General features: G+C 36.6%; 1 protein-coding gene, 1 long non-coding RNA gene and 1 pseudogene across 3 annotated transcripts in view; 1 reads left to right on the top strand and 2 right to left on the bottom strand.

Annotated features, from left to right (window-relative positions):
- The window catches only part of FERMT2 (FERM domain containing kindlin 2), an 88,065-nt gene that overhangs the window by 43,872 nt on the left and 24,529 nt on the right, over nucleotides 1-19,664 (top strand). For both annotated transcript variants that reach the window (XM_077768177.1, XM_077768185.1), the window contains exon 3: nucleotides 13,284-13,418. In XM_077768177.1, coding sequence (XP_077624303.1) covers nucleotides 13,284-13,418 — 135 coding nt within the window. The remainder of the gene's footprint in view (nucleotides 1-13,283; nucleotides 13,419-19,664) is intronic.
- The window catches only part of LOC144234869 (uncharacterized), a 106,535-nt gene continuing 92,381 nt past the window's right edge, over nucleotides 5,511-19,664 (bottom strand). The window contains exon 3 of the long non-coding RNA XR_013336102.1: nucleotides 5,511-5,786. This is a non-coding gene — a long non-coding RNA (uncharacterized LOC144234869). The remainder of the gene's footprint in view (nucleotides 5,787-19,664) is intronic.
- On the bottom strand, nucleotides 16,636-17,292 carry LOC144234864 (homeobox expressed in ES cells 1 pseudogene; annotated as a pseudogene).

The raw sequence follows: 19,664 nt of genomic DNA, 5'->3' as shown, positions 1-19,664 counted from the left end.
TTCATTACTTGTTCAGTTTTGTTACAGCTATTCAAATTTTCTATTTCTTCCTGATGCACTTTTAGAAGACAGTATTTTTCTGGGAATTTATCTATTTCTTCCAGGTTGTTTGTGGGCCTATAATTTTTCTTAGTATTCTTTTATAATCCTTTACATTTCTGTGGTATTGGTTCTTACCTCTCCTCTTTTATTTCCAGTTTTATTTATTTGGGTCCTTTCTCTTTTTTTCTTGCTGAGTCTGTCTAAAGGTTTATCAGTTTTGTTTATCTTTTCAGAGAACCACTTCTTTGTTTCATTGATTTTTGTTTTGTTTTAGTCTCTATGTCATTTATTTCTGCTCTAATCTTTGTTTTCTTCCTTCTACTCACCTTGTGCTTTGTTCTTCATATTTTAGTTCCTTTATGTGTACAATTAGAATGTTTGACTTTTTAAATTATTTTTTTAGGTATATATTAGTATGTGTTTCCCTCTTAGAACTGTTTTCACTGCATCTCCTAAGATCTCTTTCTTAATCTCTTGCTGTTCTTCATAACATACTGTTCATCTGTCAAAGATGTCATTGTCTTACTAACAATTGTGTTTAAGGGTTTGTTTTGTTCTTCTGTTGTCTGCATTATCTCTTGTTTCACAAGTTGTTTTCTTTTCATTTGGTCTTTTTTGTATTAGAAGCTCTGAGTTCATTCCATTGCTGCCATAACAAATTTTACCATAAACTTAGCAGTTTAAAACAACACAAACTTACTATCTACATGGTTTCTGTAGGTTAAGAATCTGGGCACAGTGTGGCTCAGCTGGGTCTTCTAGTTAGTCTTATAAAGCTGAAAGTAAGGTGTCAGCAGCACTGTTTTCCTTCCTGAAGTCTCTGAGAAGGAATTCTTCATGGTGGAATTTGGTTCCATGTGGCTGTGGGGACCAGGGTTTCCCCTAACTTGTCTGCCAAAGGTCATTCTCAGCTTCTAGAGGCCTCCCAAATTCCTTGGCTGGTGGCTTCCTTCCTCCAACCTCAAAACCAGCAATGGCAAGTCTAGTCCTTTTTACTCTTCACATCTATCTGGTCCCCACCTCTGTCTCCTCTATCCTGTGCTTCACTCTCCTGCCTTCCTTTTGTGTTTGGCAGGCCTTGTATGATTACATTGGACCCACAGAAAGAATCCAGGGTAATCTCCCTTAAATCAGCTGATTAATAGCCTTAATTCTATTTGCAAAGTCTCTTTACAGCAGTCTCTATTTTAGTGTATGATTATATAACCAGGGACAGAAATTTTAAGGAGTTATCTCTAGAATTGAGTTATCTCTAGAATTGTAGACCTACCACAGATTCCTTTATTAAATGTCTATCAATCATTAATTGTCCATTCATATACTTAATAATGGGGCACTACAAATACCAATAGGTTTATTTAGCTTGTCACCCCTCTGTAGGGTATTTAGAGATCAGATGTCACTATCTAAAAGATTTTTCCCTAGGTCTGTTTACTCCTCTAAGGAATCCTAAATGGCATGTATCGAAGGAGTAGGTTTAATCCAGTATGGATTCATTTTTCATGTCTGTTTTCAGTGCTTGGTCATACGTGATGTTTGGCACGATGAGTCAGAGTGTTTCCCATTGGTATCTCCTTTTACAAACACCTTAATTTTATTATTCTCCACTTTGTTATGTTATGTACTATTCTCCCAATCTGGCTTCTGTCTCCCAAAACTTTTTCTGACTTTTTTATGTGATGTTTTCTCCCATTCTTTTTGTCCTTATAAGTACATGTTTTCTGTCTTTCTTTTGGTATGATTTTGAAGAGAATTGAGAATTGATGCACTAGCTCAATACACATGTGTAACAAGAAAATTTATTTTTATACAAAAATCTGATTATCTTACCTGAAAACCCATCTCTGTTCCTCAGCTCCCCCTTTCCCGACCCCCGCAGTTTCTGATACATGTATATAACATTTATGGAGTCTATATTCCACCAGATTTGTCTTCTACTTGATAATACTGATTTTGAACATTACGTTTCATTGCTGTACAGTGTATCTGTATTATAAGGAAGTCCTAGATCATTGTTTTGTGGAGTGACTCATAAATACTAGTTTATATTTCTTATTGGACTATAAAATTCAGTCTAAATGAAAGCACTGTACTTTAGTAGACCCATTTTAAAGTTTTTATATCTCCTAGTCCTCCAGGTGTATTTTAGTTAAGTATAAACTTTAATTAGTTATGCTCTTCACCTGGCCCACTTTTACATGTGATTCAGATTTCAAAATTCACTAGTTTAGTCTTTCTTGATACAAGACACCGTAAGTAAATCAGTCCTAAATTCCTGTATGAATTAAATAATCAGTATCTTATGTGGAGGGTGTAGGTTTACCTTTATTATTATAATGAACTGAAAACCACTTTTTCATAGATTTCATGTATAGCCAGTGGCTACCCTGATGTAATGTTTTTTGAAATATAATTTACATATAACATTACTTTCAGGTATATAAAATAATGACTTGCTATTTGAATACATTGTAAAACGATCACCACAGTAAGTCTCGTTAACATCCATCACTAGAGCTTTTATAAAACAAACTGCTTAAAGCCCTGAGTCACTAAGAGTGAATGGGGGTATGACCAAAGCATGTATTTTGAGTATTATTTTTAACTTCACAAGCAACTGTCATGGACACATATGGTTATGATTTTCTTATATGCTTATGACTGACCAGAAAGCTAGTTATACTTAACAGCATTCATTCTTCTAAAAACATTAATAGCTGGTTTGTGAGCTGGACAGGAAATGACCTAGGAACAAAAATCTCAAAGGATGAATCATGTAGTATAGTGATTCTCAGGCAGAAGGGACATGCCAGAAACATTTGGGATGCCTTTTCAAATTAAACATGTTTGCCTTCCCCTTTTCCACTAAACCTGACTATGGTGAATTGTGATAGAAGCATGTCCTATCTCTCAGGTGTGACTAATTGTATGTTCTTCTATGCTTTTCTAGATTTTTCACCCTGTACCAGCATGTTATTTACTTTGAGAACAGATGGGTGGAGAGATAGATTACCATCACCATCCTGCCCCCACTTGATACTGAAGTAGTGTAGTCAACTGATTATTAAGAAGCATGGGAGCGGTGCCTGGGTGGCTCAGTCGGTTTAAGCATCCGACTTCAGGTCAGGTCATGATCTCATGGTTCGTGGGTTGGAGCCCCACGTCGGGCTCTGTGCTGACAGCTAGCTCAGAGCCTGCAACCTGTTTCAGATTCTGCGTCTCCCTCTCTCTCTGACCCTCCCCTGCTCACGCTGTCTCTCTCTCAGGAAAAAACAAAAGCAAAAACAAAAACCATGGGATTGTCTAATGCCTTTCTTTTCTCCCACCATGGCAGTGATGGCATTTAAAGCTGAGGGTATACTGAGAACTGAAATTGTAACTCATAAGTGGTTTGGTCTCTTTGCATGATAAATCTTGTTTTCTTTAAAAGTACTCTAGGAGATGATGATTCAGTGTTATTAATAAGAGAACTATGGCTCAAAAGATATACTTGAGGGGCGCCTGGGTGGCTTAGTCGGTTAAGTGTCCGACTTTCGCTTAGGTCATGATCTCGCGGTTCGTGGGTTCGAGCCCCGCGTCGGGCTCTGTGCTGACTGCCAGCTCAGATCCTGGAGCCTGTTTCGGAGTCTGTGTCTCCCTCTCTCTCTCACCCTCCCCTGCTCACGCTGTCTCTCTCTCTCTCTCTTTCTCCTAGAAATAAATAAAACATTAAAAAAAAATTTTAAAAAGATATATTTGAAATATCTTAAGAGTTTTTTAATCTACATAATCATAGCAGTTAGTGCTAATGCATTAAACTTTAAAAATTGCATTGGAAGATAAGTTGATTACTTTGAATATACAAGAATGAGGAGAATCTGATTTTTAGTTGGGTAACTTTAGCTGAAGACTATGCTGCAATATATCTAACTTTACTTTTTTTTAATGTTTTTTATTTATTTCTGAGAGAGAGAGACAGTGACAGCGTGAGCAGGGGAGGGTCAGAGAGACAGGGAGATACAGAATCTGGAGCAGGCTCCAGTCTCTGGGCTAGCTGTCAGCACAGAGCCCGACACGGGACTTGAACCCACGAACTGTGAGATTATGACCCGAGCCGGAGTCGGATGCCCAACTGAGCCACCCAGGCACCCCTGCAATATTTCTTTTTTTTTTTTTTTTTAAATGTTTTATTTATTTCTAGGAGAGAGAGAGAGAGACAGCGTGAACAGGGGAGGGTCAGAGAGAGAGGGAGTCACAGACTGAAACAGGCCCCAGGCTCTGAGCTGGCAGTCAGCACAGAGCCCGACGCGGGGCTCGAACCCACGAACCGCGAGATCATGACCTAAGCGAAAGTCGGACGCTTAACCGACTAAGCCACTCAGGCGCCCCAACCCCTGCAATATTTCTAACTTTAAAAAGAAATGAGATATGCCTGGAAGCTTTTAAGAAAGTAACAGAATTTGGGACACCTGGGTGGTTCAGTTGCTTAAGCAGCCGACTCTTGATTTCAGCTCAGGTCATGATCTCACGATTCCTGAGTTTGAACCCTACGTCTGGGTCTGTGTTGACAACGTGGAGCCTGCTTGGGATTTTCTCGCTCTCTCTGCCTCTCCCCTGCTTGTACTCACTCTTTCTCTAGGTAGATAGAGAATTTAAGGAACAAGCATTTATTTTTAACATGATTTTATTACTTAAAATGTGCTTACCCCAAATTTAGTAATAATTAAAGAGCAGTTATGTTCACCTATTCTCTGGTAACATGTCTGTTCAGGATAGTTTTTCTGGTAATTCTGTTTTTGTATTTCAGAAAAACATTCCCCAGAAAATAGCCTGTTAATACAGAATAAAACAGAAACATGACCTGTACCCTAGTGTCCCTAATAGTAAAATTCAACTAACCAAGTAACCAAAAAACCACATAGTTATTAAACATGGGGTACGGTATATATAAAATACATTTTTCAAAAAAAAGAAAGTCCAGTGTGGTTTGCAGTGATTGTTACCATGCAGTTTGATGCAAATTAACTTTGATTTGAAGAAACCTGATAGAAAAATGAGCAAAGGTAATATAAAGGTCAAAAACTCTTGATGTACATGACTAGTAAATAAATCAGTGTCAATTAAGACCAGGAAGTATACTGTTTTTCCAGTATGCAAAACTTTAAAAAATAACACATATGCACATCTTGTTNCGCGAGATCATGACCTAAGCGAAAGTCGGACGCTTAACTGACTAAGCCACCCATGCGCCCCAACTCCAGCATATTCTTGAAGAAATAAAATGTGGAAAAATATGTACACAGATCTTTGTAAAATCATTATTTATGTTAGGTTCAGTAGTAAAAGAATCATTAAATTATACTGCATTTACACAGTGGAATTTTATACATCTATTAAAATCACTTATTTACATAGTCATAGTCTATTTTTCAAGAATAGGTTTTAAGTGACTTAATTATCTATACTTTTATAATTTCCAAATTTCTACTATAATAGTATAGTTTTTAAATGGGAGGAAAACATTAATACCTAATACTTACGAAGTACTTGTTATATGCCAGGCCTGTTCAAGGAACTTTACCCATAATCAGTCATTTAATTTTCACAGCCACCTCCTGAAGTACTATTATTTCACAGACGAGAAAACTCAGATGCTGGCAGGCTGAGTAGCTTGTCCAGAGTCACAGCTAATAAGTAATGGAGCCGAGGTCAGAATCCAGGTACCTGGGCTGCATGCTTGTGCCTCCTTCCTAGTTCCAGCCCCCCTGAAAACAAAAAGCTGAATTTGTAATACTGGATTGAATCTAACGGATATTGTGAGCTCCTGAAGGTACAGACTGCCACGTATAAAACTCTGATCCAGTCATTTAAGCAGTCTGTACATCACAAGTTATGCAGTACTTTGAATTTCGTCGTCCTGTCTACTCAGACCCTGACATACAGTGAGTGTAGTGCTGCCAGATACACAGACCTGGTCTTCCTCCTTCTCCATTTTTCATTTTCATTTTTTCTTGGTTCTCCTCTTTTCACTCTTTATTTTTTAATTAACCTAATTTTGGTACAATTGGTGTACAATAAACTGTACCCACTTAAAGTATACAATTTGATGATACCACAGTCCGGATAGAGAATATTTGCATTAGCTCTCAAACTTCAGTCAGATATCCATTTATTTGCTCTGTCACTACAGATTTGTGGTCATTTTCTGGAATTTTATGAATGGAATTATATAGTATATATATGCTTTTCTAGTTGGCTTCTTCCCCTTAGTGTAATGATTTTGAGATACATTCATGTTATCGTAGGTATCAGTTGTTCCTTTTTACTCATGAGTTATGCTCCAAAGTGTGAGTCCTATTCCACTGACCTGAAAATACCACACTTTATCAATTTGGGTTTTGGCTTCTGTGAGTAAAACTGTTATATATGTACTTTTAATTTTCTTCAGTTAGTAACTTGAAGTGGAGTGGTTGGGTTGTGTGTTGAACTTTATAAGAAACTGCCAAATGGTTTTCAAAAATGTTTCCCATTCTCTCTGAGAGTTCCAGTTTCTTCCTCACATCTTCGCCAGCACTGGATATTACCAGTCTTATTAATGTTGGCTACTCTATGGGTATATAATGCTGTCTCACAGTTTTAACTTGCATTTCACTGACCAATAATGTTGAGCATTTCTGTGCTTCTTGGCCATTATATATTCTTTGGTGAAATGCTCATCCAAATCTTTAGCCCACTGGTCTGCTTATTATTGAGTTGTATATATTTTGGATGCAAATCCTTTGTCAAATATATATGTGAATATTCTGTCCCAATATACAGCTTGCCTTTTTTTCCTTAACAGTATCTTCGAAGAGCGGGTTTTTATTTTTTAATAAAGGACAGTTTCTTGTGGGATGTGTGTGTTCTATGTAAGAAATCTTTGTTTACTTTATTTTCTTATAAGTGTATGATCCATTTAGAGTTAATTTTTATATATTGTGTTAGGTAAGGACTAATGTTTGTGTTTTTTTTTTTAATGTATGAATCTCTCACTCAGCACTGTTTATTGGAAAGATTTTCTTTTCCTCTTGAATTGCCTTTGTCCAGAATAATTGACTACTTATATGTGGGTCTGCTTCTGGGTCCTCTTCATAAATACATGTTATCATGTAGCTAATAATTACACTGTCTTAATTGCTGTAGGTATATGATGTCGGGTAGTGTAAGTCCTCCAACTTCAGTCTTTTAAAACATTGCTTGGACTATTCTAGGATTGTCCTCATATCCATACAAATTTTTACAATCAATTTGTCATCTTGTATAAAAGATCAAATTAGAATTTTGACAAAGATACCTTTGAATCTATAGCTTAATTTAGGGAAAACTGACTTCTTAACAATTCTTGCAACAATTCATGGACAGGGTATATAACATAATGTTATATATATGGGCTGTTAATTCTTTTTGTTACTCTCATTTAGCCATTTTGCCTCTTACCAGATTCTTCACCTGAAAATGAGCAAGATAAACATGGAAATTTACAGCCATTTGATACAAGGCAGAAAAATTTGAATCAATTAAAACTTTGAGATTTGGTAATGATATGAAAGTACTTACAGTTACTTCCTGTGTCATGTATAACTTAAAACATACAGAATGATGGCTACCAAATAATGGAAAGTTTTTTTAATTTGAGGTATAGTTGACGTACAGTATTATATTTGTATCAAGTAAACAACACACTGAATCAACACATGTATACATTGCAAAATGATCACCACAATCCACTGATAGTGATCTGTCACCATACAAAATTAATACAGTATTATGGACTGTATTCCCCATGCTATATATTACATACCTATGACTTATTTATTTTATAACTAGAAGTTTGTACTTCTTGATCCCCCTTCAACCACTGCACGCCCCCAACTCCCCTCTCTGCTGGCAGACACCAGTTTGTTTTCTCTATCATTGCATCTTGGTTTTGTTTTGGTTTTTACATTCCACATATAAGTAAATTGTGTTATTTATCTTTCTCTGACTTAATTTCACTTAGCATAATATTTTCTAGGTCCATCCATGTTAGCTGCAAATGGCAAGATTTCATTCTTTTTTGTGGTTAATATTCCAGAGTGTGTTTGCATGTGTGTGTGCGTATGTGTATGTTTATATACACACCACATCTTTATCCATTTATCTGTCAGTGGACATTTAGCTTGCTTCCATATCTTGGCTATTGTTGTAAATAATACTGCAGTGAACAGCTACCTTTTTAAATTAGTGTTTCCATTATCTTTGGATAGATGCCCAGTAATGGAACTGCTAGATTATGTCACAGTTCTAATTTAAATTTTTAAGGAACATCTGTACTGTTTTTCATAGTGGCTGCTCCAGTTTGCATTTCTAAACAGTGCATAAGGTTTCCTTTTCTCCATATTCTAATATATATCATTTCTTGTCATTTTGATAGTAACCATTCTGACAGGTGTGAGGTAATATCTCATTGTGGTTTAGAGTTGCATTTCCCTAATGATTAGTGGTGTTTCTTTTCATGTGCCTGTTGGCTATCTGTGTATCTTTGGGAAAATATCTGTTCGATCCTCTAATTGGATTGTTTGGGCTTTTTTGTTATTGAGTTACATGAATTGTTAACTTATTTTGGATATTAACCCCTTACTGGGTATATGATTTGCAATTATCTTTTCCTATTCAGTTGTTGCCATCTGGTTTTATTGATTGCCTTTGCTGTGTAGAAGCTTTTTAGTTTGATGCAGTCTCATTTGTTTACTTTTGTTTTTCTTGCCTTTGGAGTCAGATCCAAAAAAATATTTTGAAGACTTATGTCAAAGAGCTTATTACCATACGTTTTCTTCTAGGAATTTTATTGTTTCGGGTCTTATATTCAAGTCTTTAAACACTCTTAATTTTTTTGAATTTAAAAAAATTTTTTTAATTTATTTTTATTTATTTCTGAGAGAGAGAGAGAGACAGCATGAGCAGGGGAGGGTCAGAGAGAGAGGGAGATACAGAATCTGAAACAGGCTTCAGGCTCTGAGCTAGCTGTCAGCACAGGGCCCGATGTGGGACTCAAACCCACGAACTGGGAGATCATGACCTGAGCCGAAGTCGGATGCTTAACCGACTGAGCCACCCAGGCACCCCTTTTAAAAAGTTAATTTTTGCATATGGTTCAGTTTCATTCTATTGAATACAGCTGTCCAGTTTTCCCGGCATCATTTATTAAGGAGATGATCCTTTCCCATTGTATATTCTTAGCTCCTTTGTCATAAATATTAATTGACCCTAAATATATGTGTGTAGTTCTGGGCTCTTTATTTTGTTCCATTGATTTATATGTTTGTTTTTGTGCTAACACCGTTCTGTTTTTATTACTACAGATTTGTAGTATATTTATTTATTGAGAGTGCATGTCCATGAGTGGGGGAGGGTCAAGGGGCAGGGAAAAGACAGAGAGAGAGAGAGAGAGAGAGAGAGAATGAATCAATCCTAAGCAGGCGCCATGCTCAGTGTGGAGCCCAGCATGGGGCTTCATCTCACAACCATGAGATCATGACCTGAGCTGAAATCAAGAGTCAGATGCTTAATCAATTGAGCCACCCAGGTGCCCCTGTGGTATAGTTTAAAATTGAGCAGCATGCACCTGCAGCTTTGTTCTTCTTTCTCAAGATTGTTTTGGCTCTTCAGGGTCTTCTTTGATTCCCTTTCGGAATTATTCTAGTTCTGTGAAAAATATCATTAGAATTTCTTTCTATAGGGATTGCATTAAATTGTAGATTTTAGTAGTACCTATTCTTCCAGTCCATAAATACAGTATATTTCCATTTATTTGTCTTTATTTTTTTCATCAACTCCTTGTAGTTTTCAGTGTACAGGTCTTTCACTTTCTTGATTAAATTTATGCCTAAGTATTTTACTTAAATGGGGGGGCGCCCGGGTGGCTTAGTCGGTTGGGCGTCCGACTTTCGCTTAGGTCATGATCTCGCGGTTCGTGGGTTCGAGCCCCGCGTCGGGCTCTGTGCTGACTGCCAGCTCAGAGCCTGGAGCCTGTTTCAGTCTGTGACTCCCTCTCTCTCTGACCCTCCCCTGCTCACACTGTCTCTCTCTCTCTCCTAGAAATAAAAAAAAAAAAAAAAAATTTAAAAAAAAAAAAAAAATGGGATTGGTTTTCTTGATGTCTCTTTCTCATAGTTTGTTATTTATGTATAAAAACACAATAGGCTTTTGTTTACTGTTTTTTTTACCCTGAAAGTTCACTACATTTTTTATTAGTTCCAACAGTTTTTTGATGGAGTAGTTAAGGTTTTCTATGTATAATATAATGTCATTTGTAAATAGTGACAGTGTTACTTCTTCCTTTCCAATTGGTTTGTTTTTATTTTTCTTGCCTAATTAGTATGGCTAGTATATAAGTCTTAATTTTTTATGGTTTTAGTTTAAGAAATAAATATGTAAATAAGAGTTCTAATATTTTCTTTCTGTACTCTAGCAGATTGTTTTCCCTACACCTCAAGGTTACTATATGTAGTACATAATTAAGAATTGAATACTTTGGTAGATTATTTTTAAAGTGCCATACTTCAATCTTTTGCATGGCATTAACGTCTGGCCCAACACAAATGCATATGTATAAAGAAGAAAATTACGAATTCCTTCTTTTGTGTGTGCTTTTATTTTTTATTCATTTATTTTTTTAAATTTACATTCCAGTTAGCATATAGTGCAACAGTGATTTCAGGAGTAGATTACTTAATGCCCCTTACTCATTTAGCCTATCCCTCCTCCCCCAACTCCTTCAGTAACCCTCTGTTTGTTCTTCATATTTAAGAGTCTCTTATGTTTCGTCCCCCCCCTCCCTGTTTTTATATTATTTTTGCTTCCCTTCCCTTGTGTTCATCTGTTTCGTATCTTAAAGTCTTCATGAGTGAAGTCATATGATATTTGTCTTTCACTGACTAATTTCACTTAGCATAATATCCTTTAGTTCCATCCACATAATTGCAAATGGCAAGATTTCATTCTTTTTGATTGCCGAGTAATAGTTCATTTTGTGTGTGTGTGTGTGTGTGTGTGTGTGTGTGTGTGTATCCTTCTTTATCCATTCATCCATTGATGGACATTTGGGCTCTTTCCATACCTTGGTTATTGTTGATAGTGCTGCTATAAACATTGGGGTGCATGTGCCCTTCAAAACCACATATCTGTATCCCTTGGATAAATACCTAGTAGTGCAATTGCTGGGTTGTAGGGTAGTTCTATTTTTAATTTTTTGAGGAACCTCCATACTGTTTTCCAGGGTGGCTGCACCAGTTTGCATTCCCACCAGCAGTGCAAAAGAGATCCTCTTTCTCTGCATCCTTGCCAACATCTGTTGTTGCCTGAGTCGTTAGTGTTAGCCATTCTGACAGATGTGAGGTGGTATCTCATTGTGGTTTTGATTTGTATTTCCCTGATGATGAGTGATAGCATTTTTCCATGTGTCCATTGGCCATCTGGATGTCTTCTTTGGAGAAATATCTATTCATGTCTTTTGCCCATTTCTTCACTGCATTATTTGTTTTTTGGGTGTTGAGTTTGATAAATTCTTTATAGATTTTGGATACTAACCCTTTATCTGATATGTCGTTTGCAAACATCTTCTCCCATTCCACCAGTTGCCTTTTAGTTTTGCTAATGGTTTCCTTCGCTGTGCAGAAGCTTTTTATTTTTGATGAAGTCCCAATAGCTCATTTTTGCGTTTGTTTCCCTTGCCTCTGGAGATGTGTTAAGAAGTTACTGTGGCCAAGGTCAAAAGAGGTTTTTGCCTGCTTTCTCCTCGATTTTGATGGCTTCCTGTCTTATGTTTAGGTCTTTCATCCATTTTGGGTTTATTTTTGTGTGTGGTATAAGATAATGGTCCAGGTTCATTTTTCTGCATGTCGCTGTCCAGTTTTCCCAGAACCATTTGCTGAAGAGACTGTCTTTATTCCATTGGATATTCTTTCCTGCTTTGTCAAAGATTAGTTAGGCATATGCTTGTGGGTCCATTTCTGGGTTCTCAGTTCTGTTCCATTGATTAGAGTGTCTGTTCTTGTGCCAGGACCATACTGTCTTGATGATTACAGCTTTGTAATACAGCTTGAAATCTGGGATTGTGATTCCTCCAGCTTCAGTTTTCTGTTTCAAGATTGCTTTGACTATTCAGGGTCTTTTCTGGTTCCACACAAATTTTAGGACTGTTTGTTCTAGCTCTGTGAAGAATTCTGGTGTTCAGAATTTTGATAGGTATTGCATTGACTATGTAGATTGCTCTGGGCAGTATTGACGTTTTAACAATATTTGTTCTTCCTATCCAGGAGGATGGAATATTTTTCCTTTTTTTGTGTGTCATCTTCTGTTTCTTTCATAAGCTTTCTTATAGTTTTCAGTGTATAGATTTTTCACCTCTTTGGTTCAGTTTATTCTTAGGTATTTTATGGTTTTTGGTACAGTTTTAAAGGGTATCAATTCCTTGATTTCTCTTTCTGTTGCTTCATTGTTGGTGTATAGGAATGCAACCTGTTTCTATGCATTGATTTTATATCCTGCAACTTTGCTGAATTCATGGATCATTTCTAGCAGTTTTTTGGTGGAATATTTTGGGTTTTCCATATAGAGTGTCATGTCATCTGTGAAGAGTGAAAGTTTGACCTCCTCTTGGCCAATTTGGATGCCTTTTATTTCTTTGTGTTGTCTAATTGCTGAGGCTAAGACTTCCAATACCATGTTGAATAACAGTGGGAAGAGTGAACACCCCTGTCTTGTTCCTGACCTTAGGGGGAAAGCTGTCAGCTTTTCCCCATTGAGGATGATATTAGCATTGGGTCTTTCATATATGGCTTTTATGATCTGGGGGTATGATCTTTCTGTCTATACTTTCTTGAGGGTTTTTATCAGGAAAGGATATTGTATTTTGTCAAATGCTTTCTCTGCATCTATTGAGAGGATCATGTGGTTCTTGATCTTTCTTTGATTGATATGATGCGTCACACTGATTGATTGTGGATATTGAACCAGCCCTGCATCCCAGGTATAAATCCTGCTTGGTCGTGGTGAATAATTTTTTTAATGTATTGTTGGCACCAGTTGGCTAATAGCTTGTTGAGGACTTTTGCATCCATGTTCATCAGGGGAAAATTATGAATTCTTACGTTGGAATGGATTAATAGATGGATTTACCAGGTGTAAAGTGTTTAAATTTTACACTGTGCTAGTAAAATAATCTTTTTTTCTTATTTTAACAGACATCAGACACCCTGAAGAACTTTCCCTCTTGAAAAAACCCAGAGATCCAACAAAGAAGAAAAAGAAAAAGCTAGATGACCAGTCTGAAGATGAGGCACTTGAATTAGAGGGGCCTCTTATCACTCCTGGATCAGGTGAGACCTTGACTGCGTAGAGGTGCAGTATGAGAACCATGGGTGAGGCTAATACACCTATGTCTTTTTGACAGATGGATTACAAAGGTCAGGAGAGTGGTCAAGTCTAAAAAACTCACCTTCAGCATTTTTTTCTCTCAATCATGAAATCACCACCACGATCTGTCATGTGCAGATCATCATGTCACGTGTCAGTAGTTGCATGAATAAAAAGAAAGGCTGCTTCTCTGCTCAGGAATAGTCAACAGGGGGCAGTGCCTTAACTGGGCTCAGTTCTTTGCATTGCAAAAACGGACGGTTTTTTAGTACTTAGCTCCTTTTTTCTGTATTCTGTGAAAACCACGATTATTACTCCTGCCAGGTTACTTAAAACCTCTATGCTTTGCATATGCTGTTCCCTTTGCCTTTCCATTTTTTCCTTTATTAAGGTTTTGCTCCTTTAAGAAGCTCTCAAATTTCCTTCCAGTACCTCCCCAACCTGAATTAGGTATCCTCCTATCTTAAGTCACTGAACTTTTCTGTGTTTAGTATTATATTGCATATTCTTACCTAATAATTGTGAGTTCCTTGCATGATGGAACTGTCTCACGTTTTTGTTACCAGAACCTAACTCAATATGTGGCATCCGCCAGGAGCATAGGCAGTGTCTTTTGGGTAGCTAGATGACCAATTAAATGACATGGTTCTTCAGTTCTGGGCATATGCAGGGATTGGACATTAGAGTTACATGGGTGTCTATCAGCCACACATTTTATAAACCCATTTCTTAGGAGATAGGTCCCTCAATCAAATATGTAAACTGATTTCAGTTCATTCTTGGTTTTTTAAAATTCTGGGGTGATGACAATAATGAAAACAATGTACTGCTTAGTACATACTATAAACATAAGTTTATAGGCTAAATGAAAAACATGGTTATTTTATTTAAGGAGGTAATACATAAATGTTCTTACAGGAATTAGGAAGACAAAACAGTCTGAATAGCGTGTATTTAGTTACAGGTTGGGAAATTGAGTTTGTGACTTAAGCTTTAAAAAGTTCCACTGACTAGGATTTTGATGGTAAGAAAAGGCAATCCAAGCAGAATGATAATGACAAAGAAAACTTTGGCAAAAGCATAGTACATGAATAAACCAGCTGATCCAATTCATGGGGGAAAGACCTCCAAGGAACTTGCGGATCACACTGGAGGGTATTTAACCTCAGGCTGAGGAATTTAGACAGTGTATTGTAGAGTCATTGGTTTCTGAATATGTTACAAAATAAATTATTTTAAAATATCAAATTTATATCCAGTCAAATGTGGAGGAGGGAATGAGGTGAAGAGGGTTGTGACTTGTGGCAAGAAGCCTACAAATTGAGGAGGTTGTGTGTCTTTCATTTGAGTAAACTTAATCTTAAAATTTGATTTATACGTGGTGATTTATATTGCTGAAGGCATCTGATATTAGACCCCATCCCTGCTTTCAGTTAGTTTAGAATGAGTATAAGTGGAACTAAGTAACTGTGGGTTTGTTTCCTTGAGGTGTTATTATATACAGTATTTGGAGAGATTTTAAATAACAGATGAATATTTACAGATGTATACTACATCTAGTTTATATGCTTTTATGATTGTCAGCACCTTGGTCAGTTATTGGATCAAATACTGAAAGATATCACTTGCATACCGTGTCTATAAAAAATAGCAGGTTGATGTATCTCAGTACATGACATCTTAAGGATGTCAGACACTGTGCTTCACAAATGTTTCTATACGGCACGTATGGTAAGGATTCGATAGACTGTTTAGTCCCTGCATGCTTCTGCATGCAGTGTGAGCATGGTCAATAATTATATATATACTCGATAAATGATAACTCTTATTTAATACATGCTTTATCTTTCATTTGATCCTCAAAAAATCCCTGTGATTTTGGTGATATTATCCTCATTTTACTTAAAAGGAAAGAACCCTACAAGAGTTATGTGATTTGCCCAACCTTATAATAAGGGGCAGAGCTAGAATTCAAATCCAGACTTTTTGGCTCCAACATTCATGTTTCTAAGCATTACATAATATCATCTTTCCACTTATAATATTTAAATACTGTGTGAATAGTAATAGGAACATTTGATAAAACAACATGTAAATTATACTTCAACAAGGCTAAATTTTTAAAAAAGTAATGTTCCAATGTTCACTCATACTTTTACTTCCATAAAAGTATGAGTGAATTGATCCTCAGACTTGAGTCAAATTCTTACGCAGAATTATAAAAATTTTATGAATTCTTAAATGCCTTGTTCATACAGCTGTGCTCAAGTGGCATGCTTTTGAGTGCTTCACCACTTGTAGCCATAAGAAGGAAACCGGCAGGTCTCTAATTTCCTATGAGGGAGAGAACACACTGAACTAGCAGGTCTGGGGAAGAGTTTTTCCAAGAAAGAATTAACCTTTCAGTATAGTACTGACTTAACAAATTACCAATTTAAGATTTACTGTGTAAATAGAAATAGAAAATTATCCCATTAGAAACTTTCCTTAAAAATTTTAAAGGCAGCTTAGACAAAGGAAAATTCTGGGTCCTAAAATATACAGAAATTAATCAATACTTCTTGTTTGGCACTGTCAGGAAAATCACTTAAGCAAGATGCCATTTTTCCTGTTTGGAGGTTGCCATTTTAAGCACTAAGACATTTAAATTATTTTTATTTTGGGGCGCCTGGATGGCTTAGTCGGTTAAGTGTCCGACTCCGGCTCAGGTCATGATCTCACAGTCCGTGGGTTCAAACCCCGCGTCGGACTCTGTGCTGACAGCTCAGAGCCTGGAGCCTGTTTCGGATTCTGTGTCTCCTTCTCTCTCTGTCCCTCCCCTGCTCGCTTTCTATCTCTGTCTCTCAAAATAAAGACATAAAATAATAATAATAAAAAGAGTTGGCTTTTAAAAATAAATATTTTTTTTTTTAGCAAACTAAATTAATTAAATTTGCTCATGTAAAAAATAGCTGGCTTTTACTGAAAATGTTTATTAAAATATATAGGAAAGGCCTTTATTGTAACTAAAAGTGCCCAATATAATAGTTATAATAGTAATATTGACAATATATTTTTAGAAAAAATGGCAACAGTCAGACTAAATGCAGAAAAGAAAACATCACATTTTTAACACTTGATATTCCATTGATTCTTCATGTTCTGCAGTTGTCAGGTAATTTCACATGTTTAGTTTTCTGTCTATTCCAGGAGATTTGTGCTGAAAATTTTTTTCACCATTAGAAAGTGATTGGCTGTGGGACCTTTTCAGCTTTGAAGGCCAGTTGTGGAGCCAGATCTGAAGTGTTTCTGGCTCTAGGTTCAGTTTTTGAGCTGAGTCTTCTCCGATATCAATGCAGGACAGCAGTTTACTCTGAAGACATTTTCCAACACTTTAATCTGCTTTTGAATTAATAGACTCTATACCAACTCTTTTTTTTTTTTTTTTTTTTTTTTTCTTCCCCAAAGAGATTCTTTCTGAGGCTGAAAAGTAATTTTCATGTTTCAAAAATCTTTCTTCTGGCACTGGCAGTGCAAGGGAAATGAGATCTCATTAGGAAAGGTCAGATGTGTAGACACAGGTTAACATCTTTCATTGAGGAGCCAAAGCACAGAGCCTCAGAGGTTTCATTGATGGATCACAGTCTGTCTTATGGTCCAATCCTAAAACGTTCCCAATTAAAAAGGAGCAGTGTAAGGGTTTGCTTTCTCCAAGCCAAGCGCTTTCTTGACGGCTGGGAGACATCCTTGCGTGGGCTGCACAGGACAGCCCCCGCCTCTCCTTGCCTCTTGGCTCACTCTGCCCCATGGTTACAGGGCTAGGGTCTTCTCCAGTTCACGTTATGGTTCCCCAAGACATTTTTTAAAACGGTTCTTTAATTATAAAAGTAGTGCATGCTAAGTGTAAAAATTCAAATATTATAGAATTATGTATTCATTTTTGTTTTTAATGAAAGTGGGACTATGTTACATATTTGTAATTTGTGTTTTCTCACCTGGTAATAACATACTCATGGCTCTTATCTTCCTTTAATTACAGAATTCATAGTCTCGTTATAAAAAAATTCCAATAGTACAGAAAATGAATTAAACTGAAGGTGAAACTTCCACTCCCTCTTAAGAAGTAGTCCTTTCTTGATTGCTGTGTGACTGTGTTGTAGACAGTTGGAGTACAGCTTGCCAGGACCTTCTCTATGTGTTTATACTTGCATGTCTAATTTTGTTTTTATAACATGAACGAGAGCCTAGTATGTATTATATATTATTCTCCCATTTGAGTCTTTCCAGTGAACAGTATGTTTTGGTTATCTTTCTTTGTTAGAGTAAAAGGTCTCCCTAGTTCAGTATAAATACTGTCAAAACTTTACATATAGAAAATGTGTATTTAACTGTTTCTCTACCTGGATGGTATCAAATATACTCCAAAAAGTTTCCCAGAAGTTCAAATATGCTCCAAAAAAGAGTGTAAAAGTAATAGTTTTATGCTCCCATCAACAGTACATGAAAATGGCCCCTTTCCTACCTTCTACCTGACAGTAAATGTTGTAAATCTTTACTGAATTTTGCCAATATGATAATAAATAGTATCTCAACATTACATTTTTAATTTTCCTGATAAACATTAGTATGAATAATAGTTGAATAATAGACATTCCTATTTTTTCTATGAAATAGTTTCAAATCACGAACTTTATCCATTTTCTTTTATTTATACTTTTGTTTTAGTGATACACTAATCTTTTGATACGTTTGATATTTTCCCTATACTAGCCCTTTGTTTTTAATTTTCTTTGTGATTTTTTTGCTTTTATGTAATTAATTCTTATTTATATATTTTAACTCCTCTGTAATGTCAACATTTTTATTTTTAACTTACCTGAAATTTGTTTTCTAAGTATGGTATCAGATTGATATTTTGATGAGAAATTATCTAAAATGTATTAAATACTTTGTACTCTTAAAAAAGAATATGTAAGATAATTCAAAATAACCAAGTTATGAGGCAGATTTTTAAATTACATGGGGTTTTTAATGTTTATAGTAAGTGGCCGTAATATGTAGTGCTTGTTGAACTCTCTCTCTCCTCCTTACAGTTTTTGTTATCATACCACATAGTTCAGCAAACTCCTATTTTGTTGCTGACTAAATATGTTACTTCATCTTGCCCTGTAATAGCTTTTTGCTGCAAGTTTTATTTATTATTTTTCAAATATTTAATCTTTTTATGTTTTATTTATTTCTGAGAGAGTGAGAGAGGGGCAGCATGAGCAGGGGAAGGTCAGAGAGAGAGAGAGGGAGGCACAGAATCAGAAGCAGGCTCCAGGCTCTGAGCTGTCAGCACAGAGCCCAACGCTTGGGCCCATGAACCATGAGATCATGACCTGAGCCGAAGTTGGACGCTCAGCCGACTGAGCCACCCAGTCACCCCATATTTTTTAAAAATGTTTAAAAAAATTTTTTTAATGTTTTATTTATTTCTGAGAGAGAGAGAGAGACAGCATAAGCAGGGGAGGGTCAGAGAGAGAGGGAGACACAGAATCTGAAGCAGGCTTCAGGCTCCCAGCTAGCTGTCAGCTCAGAGCCCGACGCGGGACTCAAAGCCACGATCTGTGAGATCATGACCTGAGCCGAAGTCGGACACTCAACCAACTGAGCCACCCAGGTGCCCCTAAATTTTTTTTAATGTTTTGTTTCTTCTTAAGAGAGAGAGAGAGGCAGAGCATGAGTGGGTGAGGGGCAGAGCGAGAGAGGGATGCAGAATCTGAAGCAGGCTCTGAGCTGTCAGCACAGAGCCTGACACAGGGCTGGAACTCACGAATTGTGAGATCATGACCTAACCCGAAGTCAGCCGCTTAACAGACTGAGCCACCCAGGCGCCTCTCAAATATGTTTTAAATTGGTTAATCAGGAATACAAGGTAGTTGGGATTATCACTCAACTGAAGTTAGAAGGAGTATAAAATGCACATATATCCTCTGTCCCAGCAATGTTGATAGAATTGGAAAATAAGCACAAACACAATTGTTGGATGGCATTTGTTGGAAGGCACGTTTGCAGTAGTGTGGTGAAGTCAAAATTTAAACAAATAAATGCACACCAATTGGAAATGGCCTAAATAAGTTCTGGTGCCCAGGAGGCAGTGTGTATAGCTTCAATCAGCCTGGCTGATTTATAGCTGGACTCTGAAACGTAATAGCTTTTGACATTAGACAAGTTACCTAACCTCTCTG

Source organism: Crocuta crocuta, unplaced genomic scaffold (genome assembly GCF_008692635.1).
Source record: "Crocuta crocuta isolate KB4526 unplaced genomic scaffold, BGI_CrCroc_1.0 scaffold10, whole genome shotgun sequence".
In the NCBI taxonomy this organism is placed as follows: Eukaryota; Metazoa; Chordata; class Mammalia; order Carnivora; family Hyaenidae; genus Crocuta; species Crocuta crocuta.
This window is presented reverse-complemented; position numbering and strand designations above follow the sequence as displayed.